General features: G+C 41.7%; 3 protein-coding genes across 6 annotated transcripts in view; 1 reads left to right on the top strand and 2 right to left on the bottom strand.

Annotated features, from left to right (window-relative positions):
* The window catches only part of itga2.2 (integrin, alpha 2 (CD49B, alpha 2 subunit of VLA-2 receptor), tandem duplicate 2), a 35,329-nt gene extending 24,966 nt beyond the window's left edge, over nucleotides 1-10,363 (top strand). Inside the window, exons 19-29 of the mRNA XM_071339677.1 lie at nucleotides 2,119-2,204; nucleotides 3,580-3,721; nucleotides 3,824-3,916; nucleotides 4,028-4,104; nucleotides 4,213-4,399; nucleotides 4,511-4,621; nucleotides 4,787-4,897; nucleotides 7,353-7,466; nucleotides 7,585-7,674; nucleotides 7,880-7,996; nucleotides 8,617-10,363. Coding sequence (XP_071195778.1) covers nucleotides 2,119-2,204; nucleotides 3,580-3,721; nucleotides 3,824-3,916; nucleotides 4,028-4,104; nucleotides 4,213-4,399; nucleotides 4,511-4,621; nucleotides 4,787-4,897; nucleotides 7,353-7,466; nucleotides 7,585-7,674; nucleotides 7,880-7,996; nucleotides 8,617-8,712 — 1,224 coding nt within the window. The 3' untranslated portion in view covers nucleotides 8,713-10,363. The remainder of the gene's footprint in view (nucleotides 1-2,118; nucleotides 2,205-3,579; nucleotides 3,722-3,823; nucleotides 3,917-4,027; nucleotides 4,105-4,212; nucleotides 4,400-4,510; nucleotides 4,622-4,786; nucleotides 4,898-7,352; nucleotides 7,467-7,584; nucleotides 7,675-7,879; nucleotides 7,997-8,616) is intronic.
* Nucleotides 9,651-14,320, bottom strand: mocs2 (molybdenum cofactor synthesis 2). Of its 4 annotated transcripts, none has more exons than XM_071339708.1 (5): nucleotides 14,291-14,320; nucleotides 13,823-13,944; nucleotides 13,591-13,739; nucleotides 13,247-13,398; nucleotides 9,651-10,287 (listed from the first exon to the last, which is right to left on the bottom strand). In XM_071339708.1, exons 2-4 carry the CDS (start codon nucleotides 13,942-13,944, stop codon nucleotides 13,247-13,249), a joined length of 423 nt encoding a protein of 140 aa, XP_071195809.1. In that variant the 5' UTR covers nucleotides 14,291-14,320; the 3' UTR covers nucleotides 9,651-10,287. The 4 variants fall into 4 exon arrangements, with proteins under 4 accessions (XP_071195809.1, XP_071195817.1, XP_071195792.1 ...); XM_071339716.1 differs by having other exon boundaries at nucleotides 13,247-13,371; nucleotides 14,195-14,296; XM_071339691.1 differs by having other exon boundaries at nucleotides 14,195-14,296.
* Nucleotides 9,805-12,797, bottom strand: LOC139537869 (molybdopterin synthase catalytic subunit-like). Its single transcript, XM_071339728.1, has 3 exons — nucleotides 12,598-12,797; nucleotides 12,292-12,415; nucleotides 9,805-10,287 (listed from the first exon to the last, which is right to left on the bottom strand). Exons 1-3 carry the CDS (start codon nucleotides 12,795-12,797, stop codon nucleotides 10,219-10,221), a joined length of 393 nt encoding a protein of 130 aa, XP_071195829.1. The 3' UTR covers nucleotides 9,805-10,218.
* Nucleotides 14,321-15,915: the final 1,595 nt, after the last annotated feature.

A 15,915-nucleotide genomic window follows, 5' to 3' on the forward strand; every position in this document is an offset into this window, starting at 1 on the left:
TACATTGTAGAATAGTAGTGAAGAAATAACACATATGGAATAATGTAGTAAACACAAAAGTGTTAAACAAATCAGAACATTTTATATTTGAGATTCTTCAAAGTAGCCACCCTTTGCCTTGATGACAGCTTTGCACACTCTTGGCAGTTGCTTGAAGTTTTTTTAAGTGTCTATTGATAGTAGTATCTGTGCTTTATGTGTTAGTGCAGGGCTAGGGTTAGGGTTAGGGTTGTGGTTGGGGTTAGGGTTAGGATTAGGGCTAGGGTTAGGGTTAGGGTTAGGGTTAGGGTTGGGGTTGTGGTTGAGGCTAGGATTAGGGCTAGGGTTAGGGCTAGGGTTAGGGCTAGTGTTAGTGTTAGTGTTAGGGTTGGGGTTGTGGTTGTGGTTGAGGCTAGGGCTAGGGCTAAGGGTTAAGGTTAGTGCTAGGGTTAGGGCTAAGGCTAGGGTTAGGGTTAGGGTTAGAGCTAGGGTTAGGGTTGGGGTTGAGGCTAGGGTTAGGGCTAGGGTTCTGGTTGAGACTAGGTTTGTGGTTGAGGCTAGGGTTAGGGCTAGGGTTGTGGTTGAGGCTAGGGCTAGGGTTAGGGTTGTGGTTGAGGCTAGGGTTAGGGCTAGGGTTGTGGTTGAGGCTAGGGTTAGGGTTGTGGTTGAGACTAGGTTTGTGGTTGAGGATAGGGCTAGGGTTGTGGTTGTGGTTGAGGTTAGGGTTGTGGTTGAGGTTAGGGTTAGGGCTAGGGTTAGGGTTGTGGTTGAGGCTAGGGCTAGGGTTAGGGTTGTGGTTGAGGCTAGGGTTAGGGTTGTGGTTGAGGCTAGGGTTAGGGTTGTGGTTGTGGTTGAGGCTAGGGTTAGGGTTAGGGTTGAGGCTAGGGTTAGGGTTGTGGTTGAGGCTAGGGTTAGGGTTGTGGTTGAGGCTAGGGCTAGGGTTAGGGTTGTGGTTGAGGCTAGGGTTAGGGCTAGGGTTAGGGTTGAGGCTAGGGTTAGGGCTAGGGTTAGGGTTGAGTCTAGGGTTAGGGTTAGGGTTGAGGCTAGGGTTAGGGCTAGGGTTGATGGTTAGGGCTAGGGTTGTGGTTGAGGCTAGGGTTGTGGTTGAGGCTAGGGTTAGGGCTAGGGTTGTGGTTGAGGCTAGGGTTAGGGCTAGGGTTAGGGTTGAGGCTAGGGTTAGGGCTAGGGTTAGGGTTGTGGTTGAGGCTAGGGTTAGGGTTAGGGTTGTGGTTGAGGATAGGGTTAGGGTTAGGGCTAGGGTTGTGGTTGAGGCTAGGGCTAGGGTTAGGGCTAGGGTTGTGGTTGAGGCTAGGGTTGTGGTTGAGGATAGGGTTAGGGCTAGGGTTGTGGTTGAGGCTAGGGTTAGGGCTAGGGTTAGGGTTGAGTCTAGGGTTAGGGTTAGGGTTGAGGCTAGGGTTAGGGCTAGGGTTGATGGTTAGGGCTAGGGTTGTGGTTGAGGCTAGGGTTGTGGTTGAGGCTAGGGTTAGGGCTAGGGTTGTGGTTGAGGCTAGGGTTAGGGCTAGGGTTAGGGTTGAGGCTAGGGTTAGGGCTAGGGCTAGGGTTAGGGTTGTGGTTGAGGCTAGGGTTAGGGTTAGGGTTGTGGTTGAGGATAGGGTTAGGGTTAGGGCTAGGGTTGTGGTTGAGGCTAGGGCTAGGGTTAGGGCTAGGGTTGTGGTTGAGACTAGGTTTGTGGTTGAGGATAGGGCTAGGGTTGTGGTTGTGGTTGTGGTTGAGGTTAGGGTTGTGGTTGAGGTTAGGGTTAGGGCTAGGGTTAGGGTTGTGGTTGAGGCTAGGGTTAGGGCTAGGGTTAGGGTTGTGGTTGAGGGTTAGGGTTGAGGTTAGGGCTAGGGCTAGGGTTAGGGTTGTGGTTGAGGCTAGGGTTAGGGCTAGGGTTGAGGTTAGGGTTAGGGCTAGGGTTAGGGTTGTGGTTGAGGGTTAGGGTTGAGGTTAGGGCTAGGGTTAGGGCTAGGGTTAGGGTTGTGGTTGAGGGTTTGGGTTGAGGCTGAGGTTAGAGTTGAAATGGGATGTAGAACTGGGATGTAGAACTGGGATGTAGAACTGGGATAGGGCACCTCCACATCTGAATTCCCAATTCAACCCCTAAACAGAGTGTCATGTCTCTCTCAACACTTAACACAGATCCCATTCTCCAAAGACTGTGGCTCTGACGAGCTGTGTGAGAGTGACCTGCTCTTGAACGTCAAGAAAGGAGAGATGATTCCCAGGTGAGATCTGACACTCTCAATCCAGCATAGTAAATCCATACTGAACACGGCGCTCAATGGTGCAGGCTACCTGGCCTTTATTGGCATAGCGGAAACATATGTTTACATTGCCAAAGCATGTGAAACACAACAAACAAAAGTGAAATAAGAAATCAGAAATTAACATAAGATCTCATGAATAACAAACACAGTATTCCAAAATGTTTTTCTGTGGGACCGGACAAATAAGTCATTTTCTGTTCTGCTGGTCAGCTTTAGTGGGAATAAACTTCCTCTATCAAGCCTTGCTGGTTAAAGAAAATACATTCAGATTGTTTCATAAATTGAAAGACAGAGGCCAGGATTCAAACACACCACAATATAGCAACATTGTACTGAACTTGACATTTAAAATCAATTTCCCTGACATGATATCATTTACAGTAAACACTCTGGATGTCGACTCAAACATAATTACCTTTAACAGTTAAGTGCAGTGCGATTTGTTTGAATCCCAGCGAGTCATTATGGTACAGACAGACAGTACAGACACACAGTACAGACAGACAGACAGACAGTACAGAACAGACAGGACAGAACAGACAGACATACATTACAGATGAGACAGACAGACAGACAGACAGACATTACAGAACAGACAGACAGACATTACAGAATAGACAGACAGACATTACAGACCAGACAGACATACAGACATTACAGGCAGACAGACATTACAGACCAGACAGACAGTACAGACATTACAGACAGACAGACAGACAGACAGACAGACAGACAGACAGACAGACAGACAGTACAGACCAGACAGACAGTACAGACAGACATTACAGACCAGACAGTACAGACAGACATTACAGACATACATTACAGACCAGACAGACAGACAGACATTACAGACAGACATTACAGACATACATTACAGACATACATTACAGACCAGACAGACAGACAGACATTACAGACAGACATTACAGACCAGACAAACAGACAGACATTACAGACAGACAGACAGACAGTACAGACAGACAGCACCTCGGCCAATCAGAGCATGATATATTTTATTTTCACTGCTCCAGTTAATGGTGACACTGTTAAAGGATTCCCCATCATTATATATTGTCTTCATTATAAAGCACTGGAACAGTCTCACCCCATCATTATATATTGTCTTCATTATAAAGCACTGGAACAGTCTCACCCCATCATTATATATTGTCTTCATTATAAAGCACTGGAACAGTCTCACCCCATCATTATATATTGTCTTCATTATAAAGCACTGGAACAGTCCCACTCACATACTGCAGGTATATTTTAACATTCATTCTCACCCCCTCTGTATTGTTTTGAGTAAAATGAGTGTTGTGTTTTGCAGCTCATCTAAGATGTTGGTCAGCTTTAAGAACAAGAGGCTGTCCTTCACTGTGTCTGTGACCAACAAGAAGGAGAATGCATACAACACCCGAGTCATGGCCACATACTCCAAAAACCTCTTCTACGCCTCCATCACTCCTCCAGTATGGATCAGCCTCTTTGATTTTTAGCATGACACCCACTATAGGATGACTATTTGCATATTTATTAGTAAACATTCCCTAAAATTGTGTGATTAATTTCAGAGTGATGAAACAGAGGTGAAGTGTAGCTCCACCCGAGAGACTCGTAGCCTCTCGTGCCAGGTGGGATACCCAGCTTTAAGGAAGAACCAGGAGGTAAGACCTGACGACAAACAGAAAGACTATGAGCGTGTGTGTAGCTCTCTCTCTCTCTCCTTGTCAGCCAGGGTTGTCGTTTCCTAAACAATACACATCTGTTCCCTGCAGGTGACATTTGTAATCAACTTTGACTTCAACCTGAATCAACTGCAGACCGAAGCCGACGTGAGCTTTGAAGCTCTAAGGTAGGAGTACACAGAACTTGCTTGTTTGTTGATTACATAGTAATCTCTCTTAGTCCTATGGATCTTCTGTTACATGACTGATTGATTGATTGCATGTGCTTATTACAGTGACAGCACAGAGGTGAACCCCTCAGACAACCACGCCTCTATCTCCATCCCTGTCCACTATGACTCAGAGATCGCTCTCTCCAGGGAAGCAAATCTCAATTTCTACGTGGTTGACATGGACAATGAGGTGAAGACCACAGTGAATACTTTCAATGACATCGGCCCTGAGTTAAAATTCTCTCTGAAGGTGAGAAATAATGCACAAACAGGTACACAGTCATAATGTGTCAGTCAGTGGTAAAATACTTCCCCCCCTTGTGGTAGAAATGGTAAGACAAGTGTTTTCTCTTCTGTTCAGGTTTCTACAGGGAATTTCCCAGTGAATATTGCCTACCTCACAGTCTCACTGCCCAGCGATACAGCAGGAGGCAACCCATTACTGTATGTGACAGGAGTCAACACTGCACCTGTGAGTAAAAATAACCAGTCAACCTGTCTCTAAATAACTAGGCATGGCCCAGGGTTGCTGGTTCAAATCCCAGGTTTGATGGGGAGAATCTGTCAAGAATTACCTTTCTGATGGACTTAGTTATATTTGAAAGAGATTGACTGTTGCCCTCTTGTTGTTCTGCAGGCTGGAGATGTTAGCTGTGAAGTAGCCAGCCTCGTCAATCCTCTGAAGATCAGTGAGAAGCCCTACACACCATCCTTCTCCAAGGAGAACCTCATGGGCACAGAGGAGCTGGTGCGTTTGTGTGTGTATTTTTTGTGACAGAGAGAGACAAAGATAGGTTCATAGTTTTACATCTAATGATATCCTCTGAATGCATATCAGGGTCATTCCTACGATGGTTCACAGTTTTACATCTAATGATATCCTCTGAATGCATATCAGGGTCATTCCTACGATGGTTCACAGTTTTACATCTAATGATCTCCTCTGAATGCATATCAGGGTCATTCCTACGATGGTTCACAGTTTTACATCTAATGATCTCCTCTGAATGCATATCAGGGTCATTCCTACGATGGTTCACAGTTTTACATCTAATGATCTCCTCTGAATGCATATCAGGGTCATTCCTACGATGGTTCACAGTTTTACATCTAATGATATCCTCTGAATGCATATCAGGGTCATTCCTACGATGAGGTGCCTTTTGGAACTCATAACTTTTGAGGAAAAGGTATATATATTTAAAAGAAAAATAGCATTCTAATCAGAAAAAAGGACATATTGAAAAACATATTGGTCAAGCTCAGGCACTTATTTGTTTTTTCAGGTTCTTTTTATAACCTGTCAGGTGCATAATCCTAACAGGGTGGACATTTGGAGCCCAAATTCAAATCAAATCAAAATCAAATGTTATTGGTCACATACACATATTTAGCATATGTTATTGTGGGTGTAGTGAAATGCTTGTGTTCCTAGCTCCAACATTGCAGTAGTATCTAACAATTCACAACAATACGCACACATCTAAAAGTAAAAGAATGGAATTAAGAAATATATACATTTTAGGACGAGCAATGTTGGAGTGGCATTGACTAAAATACAGTAGAATACAGTATATACATATGAAATGAGTAAAGCAGTATGTAACATTATTACAGTGACTAGTGTTCCATTATTACAGTGACTAGTGTTCCATTATTACAGTGACTAGTGTTCCATTATTACAGTGACTAGTGTTCCATTATTACAGTGACTAGTGTTCCATTATTACAGTGGCTAGTGTTCCATTATTACAGTGACTAGTGTTCCATTATTACAGTGACTAGTGTTCCATTATTACAGTGACTAGTGTTCCATTATTACAGTGACTAGTGTTCCATTATTACAGTGACTAGTGTTCCATTATTACAGTGACTAGTGTTCCATTATTACAGTGACTAGTGTTCCATTATTACAGTGACTAGTGTTCCATTATTACAGTGACTAGTGTTCCATTATTACAGTGGCTAGTGTTCCATTATTACAGTGGCTAGTGTTCCATTATTACAGTGACTAGTGTTCCATTATTACAGTGACTAGTGTTCCATTATTACAGTGACTAGTGTTCCATTATTACAGTGACTAGTGTTCCATTATTACAGTGACTAGTGTTCCATTATTACAGTGACTAGTGTTCCATTATTACAGTGACTAGTGTTCCATTATTACAGTGGCTAGTGTTCCATTATTACAGTGACTAGTGTTCCATTATTAATGTGACCAGTGATTCCATGTACATAAGGCAGCAGCCTCTAATGTGCAGGGTTGAGTTACCAGGTGGTAGCCGGCTAGTGATGGCCAAGAAATGACACACAAAAAAGAAAAATACTGCAAAGTTGCTTAGGAGCTAGAAGCAGTGCTGTCATGTCTGTCAACGCCATCTTTGTTCAAATTAGCCATAGCTCTGTGAGCAAGCAAGTTTGAGCTAGCATAATGTTGAACACTTGAACAGGATTTTAACTTCTCTATCAAACATATTTTAACATTTTGAAATGTGGTTGATTTTTCTCTATAATTAAGCCTAGCAGGGTGTAAATGTATGAGTGGGACATACAGACTAACAACATGAAACATGGAAGAATAGATAAAGCTGAGTGTTTACATTTATTTAGCTTTGCACTTGTCACGCCCTGCCCTTAGAGAGCCGTTTTATTCTCTATTTGGTTAGGTCGGGGTGACAGCACTATTGTTTTCCCACCAAAGAAATGATGACACTTCCTGAATGTGGTGTCATTGTAGGAAGGGGTTGTTTTCTTAAATTGAGAATTAAAACAAACTAACAGGGTGGAAAGGGATATCAGGGACACTCAGCAAATCTTAAATAAAATAATAATAAATACAATAATCATGAAGGAAAAAACATTATTGATGAGAGAGAATGTAAATAGGGCTATAAAATAATGAAGAAAGATTTGAATTATGTTATTACTTTAAGGCTTATATTTCTTGTGGAAGTTGATGAATAACACGCGAGGACATGGCAAAAACACCAACATCCACTGAAACAAAGTGTTCAAAATGCAGAAAATTCCCTTTCAAGATCCTTATTTTTGTTTTTTTAAGGTAAAGGACACCTGACCTTATATTTAACATTTTATTAAATATATTTTACATTTTACACTAAAAACAGAAGTGATATTTCCTCGGGACAGAAAAGGCCCCGCATGGTTGGAATTACCCATCTATTGTTTTCGGATTCTTCCAGAACTGTAAGACAGCCAAGTGCCAGCCTATGAAATGTGTCCTGAAAGACATGGGGATGATGAGCGATTTCTTTGTGAACGTGACCACACGGATATGGAACGGTACCTTTGCTGCTGTAAGTATAGATAGACAAATTAATCTGTTCCTCATCATTTACATGCTTGCTTCTCCTCCTCTTTAATGGTGTCCAGACATCACCTCATTAATCCTCCTCTTGTGTTGTCTCTGAGCAGTCCTCATTCCAGTCCACTGTGCTGACTGTGAGCACAGAGATAGAGACTTCCCAACCTGAACTGCTGGTCATCTCTCACAAGCACCTGACGGTACTGGACTAATATATCAAATACATTTCAATACACCTTAATGTTATATCTTTGATGTCCAGGCAGAGTTTGTTAATTTGTACAAGTTCAATGTGTTTAGATGACCAGCATATTAACAGCTACACTCCTTGTATTGCCTGACTGCTGGTGTGAAACATCCTGTCTTCTCCTGAACACTGTCATCTGTCTCCTGACCTGTCTGCAGGTTGGCGTCACCATCAGTAAACCAGGGGTGAAAGGGGAGATCCCTGTAGGCGTTATTGTGGGCAGTGTGATTGGAGGCCTGCTTCTATTGGCTCTCGTCATTGGCCTGCTTTGGAAGGTATGTGCCAGTCTTTTGCACTTTATGATGTAAAACTCTCTTATACTGAACTACTGAAAAATAGCAGATGCTCTGAGCTATCCTAACAAGACCAGCTAGCCTTACCTCAGTATCCTTCCACATTGTAAATATGGTATTAGAACTGACCCTGTATATACAGCGCTCTCCGTAATTATTGGGACAGTGAAGCATTTTTTCTTGTTTTGGCTCTATACTCCAAAGGTTTGGATTTGTCTGCACTTTAACCTCATAGTCATTGTTTGATTTCAAATCCAAACTTTTGGAGTATAGAGCCAAAATAAAAAATAAAAAAAATGCTTCACTGTCTCAATTATTATGGAGGGCAGCGTAGCTTCTTACTTTGTCATGTTCTTATTGCTTAGCGTGTGTTTTTGTTCTACCTTGTTATATTTAGTGTTACATTGATATTGATTACTGCATTGTTAGGTTTGGAGCTTGCAAGAAAGGCATTTCACGGGCACTTGTGCATGTGTCATTAAAAACGTGAAACATGAAATACTCCTGCGTCATCTCTTATTCTTCCTTCACGTCTTCTGTTTGTGTGCCTTTCTCTCCCTCTGTCTCACTCTCGCTCTGTCTCTCTCTGTCTCTCCTCCCAGTTTGGTTTCTTCAGGAGAAAGTACCAGCAGCTGATGAAAAACACTGATGAAGACCAGGCGGAGACCGAGGGTCTGCAGGAGAACGCAGCAGCGTGAGAACCAGGCGCAGGAAAGAACCCATCTTAGAAACCACAATGTGCCAACAGACTGAGAACACAATGACCAAAGACCACAACCACACACAAACTGAACAAACGTGATTTGTTCATACATATTGATCAAATGGCTTGTTAGTGGAAGGGGCTGTTTGGGTGGTGACTTTAACATGGTTTTGGTTGTGGAGTGAACAGAAACACATTGTTTGAGCATGTTAGAGAGTGTGTCTTGATTGGGACCAAAGAGACAACAGATTTTATTAGTGGAGGTAACATGATTCTCTAACCACCAAACACTTCCAAGCGAAGACCCCGTTATGTCGGCCATCTTGGATCCTCCATAGGGAAGTTATTTATCTACAGTGCATTTTTGCTGGCTGAATTCATACTTCAGTACTGGTATTCCTTTGTTGAGGCCTATTGTTGAGTAAGAAGCTTGTGTAGAGTAATTTGTCATATCAATTGATGTTATTGATATCAATTGTTGAAAAGCACAGTAGTACACTGTAAATAGCCTTTCAAATGGATATAGACAATAGTTTACACATGAGAGATTATGGACATTATCATATCATAGCATGTTATCATATGCTAGCATATGACGTTCTCGGTGCTTTACATTGCAGTGGGAGGGGTTTGGCATTATGTTGATGCCGAGGCATCCTTATTTGTCAAGGAGAAATTTACTTGAATATCAAAATAATAACAGAACATCAACAACCAATCTTTTCTACTTTCACTGAGGCACTTCCTGGCTTTGAGTATCTCAGTCACTGTTTTACAGAGACAACGCTGTATAATTACCCCAGCCATACAACTGCCTTGGGAGACACTGTGACGATGCTGTCTTTAGAATATACATCAGATTAATGTAAAAATTGATTCATTGTACTATTTGTAAAAATGTAGTGATATTAATCAAAGAAAGGCAGAGTTATTGAATGTGTAGAAAATAAGTATATTTATTGTGTGGTTTCTATATTAAATATGTATCATTCAAATATTTTATTATCAATAGATAAAACATAACACTTAAACAAGTGTTTTACTTATTCCTTACATAGCTATGGTGAAAATGCAATGTTTGAAGCACTTACCGGTTAATCTGTTTATTTTGTACAGTCATTGTATCATGATTGAGAGAAACAACAGCAACTAATTCATTGTAGGATACAGACGGTAGCAAAGAGTAAACTCTCTGAGATAATGTTTATGACATATATTTTTGCACTGATAGTTTTACAGGTGTTATTTCAAAGGGTACATACCACTTCCTTCATTACGATTTTCGAGCATTCATTTTTTTAATGACAATGTTATTGTGTTCATTGAACCTTTTGATTTTGTGTTGTAAATATGCTGATGGGGAATTTTATTTCATTAAAAGTTTACATACATAAAGGTGTGAATGACTTCATTTTTGTATTGTTTTGGACAGCTTTAGATTTACTGATACTGTGTGTGATATAATATTTGTCATAGAAAAGCTCCTAGATGAGGTCAGAGGTCAACTCTGTCCTGTCCACTGGCACTCCGTGTTCTCTTTCCAACAGGACTCGTCAGCTTCATACACCTCCTATCAAAGACAGAAAAAATCCCCCAGTATTAGCTTCCCGTTGAACTAATGCTGCGTCATAACCAAGTGGAAGGTGGTAATTACCAGTTGAGAATTCGTAAATAGCAGTTGGATGCATTCATGTGCTTTGAACTCATTGAGAAACGCTGATTGGCTAATGGCCAACAAGCTGCGTCAACCTTAAACCACAGCTATTATGATATTAAACAAATTATAATGTTAAAAAAACATATTAATAGATAGCTTTTTATGACTAAATGTTTTGTTGTTACATTAAACTGCCGAGAATTCTGTTATAGAGGTAATTTCTTTAGTAGGTCCTGTCAGAGGTCAGCATGTAGGAGAAGTCTGTGATCAGGATGATAGAAGTTACCCACTAGTAATTACCAGTTGGAGGGGCGTTCAATTAGATTATTCCAAGTCCAATGTGGTAAATACCACCTTCTCACTTGGTTATGAATTCAGCATAATGCACATATTCAAACTGTGTCAGACAGGCTTCAGACAGGCTCTGGAGCCGTGTCTGTCACTTGACAATGATTAGTTTCACGCAACTCTTACTTAATGAATAACCTATGCCTTGTGATCATTATGCAGAGCATTGTACCAAGTACACCATACATACATTTTGTAAACACTTTACATTAAGTTGCTCTTATACCTGTGTAGTAAAAATGTAATTATTACTATAATACTGTAACAACATTGTATTAACACATATAGCATTTCCGTGATGACAATAACTGGTCATCTGTATTTCAGTTGGTAGATCATGGTGTTTGTATCTCAGTTGGTAGAGCATGGTGCTTGTAACTCAGTTGGTAGATCATGGTGCTTGTAACTCAGTTGGTAGATCATGGTGCTTGTAACTCAGTTGGTAGATCATGGTGTTTGTAACTCAGTTGGTAGATCATGGTGTTTGTAACTCAGTTGGTAGATCATGGTGTTTGTAACTCAGTTGGTAGATCATGGTGTTTGTAACTCAGTTGGTAGATCATGGTGCTTGTAACACAGTTGGTAGAGCATGGTGCTTGTAACTCAGTTGGTAGAGCATGGTGCTTGTAACTCAGTTGGTAGATCATGGTGCTTGTAACTCAGTTGGTAGATCATGGTGCTTGTAACTCAGTTGGTAGATCATGGTGTTTGTAACTCAGTTGGTAGATCATGGTGTTTGTAACTCAGTTGGTAGATCATGGTGTTTGTAACTCAGTTGGTAGATCATGGTGCTTGTAACTCAGTTGGTAGAGCATGGTGCTTGTAACTCAGTTGGTAGATCATGGTGTTTGTAACTCAGTTGGTAGATCATGGTGCTTGTAACTCAGTTGGTAGATCATGGTGTTTGTAACTCAGTTGGTAGATCATGGTGTTTGTAACTCAGTTGGTAGATCATGGTGTTTGTAACTCAGTTGGTAGATCATGGTGTTTGTAACTCAGTTGGTAGATCATGGTGTTTGTAACTCAGTTGGTAGATCATGGTGTTTGTAACTCAGTTGGTAGATCATGGTGTTTGTAACTCAGTTGGTAGATCATGGTGTTTGTATCTCAGTTGGTAGATCATGGTGTTTGTATCTCAGTTGGTAGATCATGGTGTTTGTATCTCAGTTGGTAGATCATGGTGCTTGTAACTCAGTTGGTAGATCATGGTGTTTGTAACTCAGTTGGTAGATCATGGTGTTTGTAACTCAGTTGGTAGATCATGGTGTTTGTAACTCAGTTGGTAGATCATGGTGTTTGTATCTCAGTTGGTAGATCATGGTGCTTGCAACGCCAGGAAAGTTGCTTTGATTGCCAGGACCACCCATACTGTATGCACGCATGACTAAGTCGCATTTGGATAAAAAATCTGTTAAATGGCATATATTATTATATTATTATTATATATTAGATTATCTGTCTGTAACTACATGATCAGGTGTTTTTACCTTCTTCCATATGGGCACGGTGGCTTTCAGGGTGTTTTTACCTTCTTCCGAATGGACAGGGTGGCTTTCAGGGTGTTTTTACCTTCTTCCGAATGGACAGGGTGGCTTTCAGGGTGTCTATACAGAACTGCACTGCCTCCAGAGAGTTCCCTCGGTGAGGAGATGAGATGCCGATGATCACACTGGCCTCATTCACAGGCACCAGCCTGGAAAACAGAAGAATAAACTTAGTCTTGTAGCAGTCTCTCATAAAGTTACAGTTCCCCACACATAGTCTCACATAGTAACATAGTTACTGTCTCAGAGTTACAACACTGTTATTAGGTAGATAGTTAGTTAGTTAGTTAGTTTACCAGGAATGTGACAAGGAGAGTGGTGTGAAGCTCACCCCAGTCGATGATGGACACAGATGTTCCTGACAGTGGGCCATCTTGCCCTGATGTCTGTGTAGATCTTCCTGAGTTCTGATTGGGCCATGGGGACATAGGCTTCATACTCCAACTGCACCACCTTCTTCCCCTCAAAATTGTTCCTTGTCGTCCCTGAAATTGGACTCATCAGACCAAAGGACACCAGTCTAATATCCATTCCTTGTGTTTCTTGGCCCAAGCAAGCCTCTTCTTCTTTTTGGTGTCCTTTAGTAGTGGTTTCTTTGCAACAATTCGACCATGAAGGCCTGATTCACACGGTCTTCTCTGAATAGTTGATGTTGAGATGTGTCTGTTACTTGAACTCTGTGAAGCATTTATTTGGGCTGCAATTTCTGAGGCTGGTAACTCTAATGAACTTATCCTCTGCAGCAGAGGTAACTCTGGGTCTTCCTTTCCTGTGGCAGTCCTCGTGAGAGCAGTCCTCGTGAGAACCCTTTTTTTGGTTACTACATGATTCCATATGTGTTATTTCATAGTTTTGATGTCTTCACTACTATTCTACAATATAGAAAATAGTAAAAATAAAGAAAAACCCTTGAATGAGAAGTCCAAACTTTTGACTGGTACTGTATATGAAGATGAGATATGTGTAAAGTCCCTACTCACCTATGAAGATGGAAATAGCACCACAGGAGGGGCCGGTGAGGAGTCTGACACTGCATCCACAGAGAGCTTGTCATGGGTCACCTTGACCAGGTCCCTCGGACCCCTTCCTCCTTCCTCAGACATCTCTGTGTTAGGAATGAGGGATGAGGAAGCTAAAAATAAGCAGTCAGGGGGTCATATAAGTAAAACTGAAATTGGTGGAGATAGATAGATTTCTGCTGGAAAAATAAACTATACACTAGATGAAATTGAGATCAGAATTCACCTCGATATTCTGAGATGGTGTAATTAACTATTGTGTGTTTGAGTTCTGGTAGGCTATTGTTGACAGCAACATGTCTCACCTGAATTAAGAGGCCTATTTATCCCCCCCCCCCTTAGAGGTGGAATGACAGCAACCTCGCCACCGTCCCTCAGGCTCTTGCGCTGGTCCCCAAGGGTCACATACTCCTGACGCACAGCCAAAACAAATGAATGGTGCACTGCAAACAGTCTGGGGAATAAAGACAATACATTACATCATGAGTTAAACGAAAAATAGCTCTTCGAATTCAACTTGTATGGTCTCTTATTTACCTGGGGTGTCTGTTGACAAGGTCCTCCCACAGCTCAAGGTTCATCAGTTCTGAAAGGACCCTGATCGTCTCTGATTTGTGTCCCGTCAACTCAGCACTTTTGGCGAAATACAACACTGACATCTATTATAAACGTAAAGACAGCAAGACACTAATCAATTGTAGTTCCACTCATGACAGAGAGACGCAAACAATTCAGATAAACCTTGAGCTGTCACTGTCATGTTGGAGAGTTCTGCAAATACTGGTTTCAAATTAGCGCAATAGGCTGTTTAAGAGTGTTCATTTGCCAGGCTATTTGAAACCAGTATTTGCAGAACTCTCCAACATGACAGTGACAGCTCAACACTCTTAAACAGCCTGTTGCGCTTACTTCGGTAGTCATGAATGAAGTTGTATCCGCAAAATTGATCAAATTAATGTAGGCTACTATGTTATTACTGCCAGACCCTGGACCATGTGTATTTACCTCCCCAGTCGCTCATCCTCGCAGTCAGCTGACTGGTATGCAGGAAATAGGAGGCGTACACATTCACTCCAATATCATTCTAGCGGACAGACCACTAGATGTCCCCCTAACGCATGTAGGCTAGACCCAAACAAATCAAAATTATGCCATAAAGAAAATTTGAAACCACATTTTCCCCTCTATCATGCATAGTTGATATGCCATGCTCACTTTTTATTCTGTCTATGTTGTGTTGCTATTTGAGGTTTAGCCTATATTACATTTACATTTAAGTCATTTAGCAGACGCTCTTATCCAGAGCGACTTACAAATTGGTGCATTCACCTTATGATATCCAGTGGAACAACCACTTTACAATAGTGCATCTAACTCTTTTAAGGGGGGGGGGGGTTAGAAGGATTACTTTATCCTATCCTAGGTATTCCTTAAAGAGGTGGGGTTTCAGGTGTCTCCGGAAGGTGGTGATTGACTCCGCTGACCTGGCGTCGTGAGGGAGTTTGTTCCACCATTGGGGTGCCAGAGCAGCGAACAGTTTTGACTGGGCTGAGCGGGAACTGTACTTCCTCAGAGGTAGGGAGGCGAGCAGGCCAGAGGTGGATGAACGCAGTGCCCTTGTTTGGGTGTAGGGCCTGATCAGAGCCTGAAGGTACGGAGGTGCCGTTCCCCTCACAGCTCCGTAGGCAAGCACCATGGTCTTGTATATAAACTCTGACTATTATGTATCGGTTGCAAAACGTTAGAAATGTCAATTTAACCATTTCACTGATTATTAGAGGTTAGGTCATTCGATTCGATAATTTCAACTATCACAAAATCATTGCTCTCTTGGCACACCCTTGGCACAAGCACTCAGACACTGGACCAGGTGAGGTGCAGTTCTAGATGTCTACCAATGGAGGGCGCACGATATCACAATTTGAAAGCAGAGCCTTTATGGTTGAGGACGTAAATCTAGTCTACCTGTCCAGAGGTGGCACATGTGAGATGCCACCTGTTAAGGCGTTGCGACATATGGGGGAAGCTATTCACACTAAGGCAGCTCAACAGCTAAGCGTTGGCTAATGTATATGTTTATCTTTAAAAGCCTCTTTGTAGACGGGATTGGACAGCCTATATTTATATGTTTGACCCCAGAGAGCGAGGGCCAAACTACTCACCAATCTATTATTGGAATGGTTGTATTCCTGTGGCTATTATTATCATTTCTTATAGGCTATCTATCCACAGCAATGGAGAACTTAGAAAGATTAACGCATAACCAAAACCGGCGTGGGCCGGTGGGTGTACTAGCCCACTTGGAGAAAGAAATTCACATATATTTAACCCTATTGTATTTGTATTTCTTGCGAATAACTCTGATAACGAATATACTGCATCATACGAACTTTTAATGACATCTCAAAACAGCTGTTATGAAATTTTACGCAACTAAAATATTTGTGCAAACAACAGCAAATGAATGTCGTTTCAGTAGGTGTACAATTAATGACACAGGTACAACCGTCGATCAGAATTAAACATGTGTGTTGAATGCCCTCTGATCAACATTGTGTTCTTGACAATCTCTTTACCCACCAATGTCGTCAGTACTCCTGCCCCGAAACCATTCTTTAAAATCCTTTAAT

Source organism: Salvelinus alpinus, chromosome 1, assembly GCF_045679555.1.
Source record: "Salvelinus alpinus chromosome 1, SLU_Salpinus.1, whole genome shotgun sequence".
Classification (NCBI taxonomy): domain Eukaryota; kingdom Metazoa; phylum Chordata; class Actinopteri; order Salmoniformes; family Salmonidae; genus Salvelinus; species Salvelinus alpinus.

Bases quoted from the DNA above. Each gene is read 5' to 3' on its own strand.
- LOC139537869 (XM_071339728.1), bottom strand. From the start codon at position 12,797: ATGGATATTAGACTGGTGTCCTTTGGTCTGATGAGTCCAATTTCAGGG. The intron at 12,416-12,597 runs GTGAGCTTCACA...TCTGTTTTCCAG, and splicing joins TGTGTCCATCATCGACTGGG to GCTGGTGCCTGTGAATGAGG. The intron at 10,288-12,291 runs GTAAAAACACCC...TGTCTTTGATAG, and splicing joins CCCTGTCCATTCGGAAGAAG to GAGGTGTATGAAGCTGACGA.
- mocs2 (XM_071339691.1), bottom strand. The intron at 13,740-13,822 runs GTAAATAAGAGA...TTTATTCCCCAG, and splicing joins CTTGTCAACAGACACCCCAG to ACTGTTTGCAGTGCACCATT. The intron at 13,399-13,590 runs GTGAGACATGTT...GCTTATTTTTAG, and splicing joins AAATAGGCCTCTTAATTCAG to CTTCCTCATCCCTCATTCCT.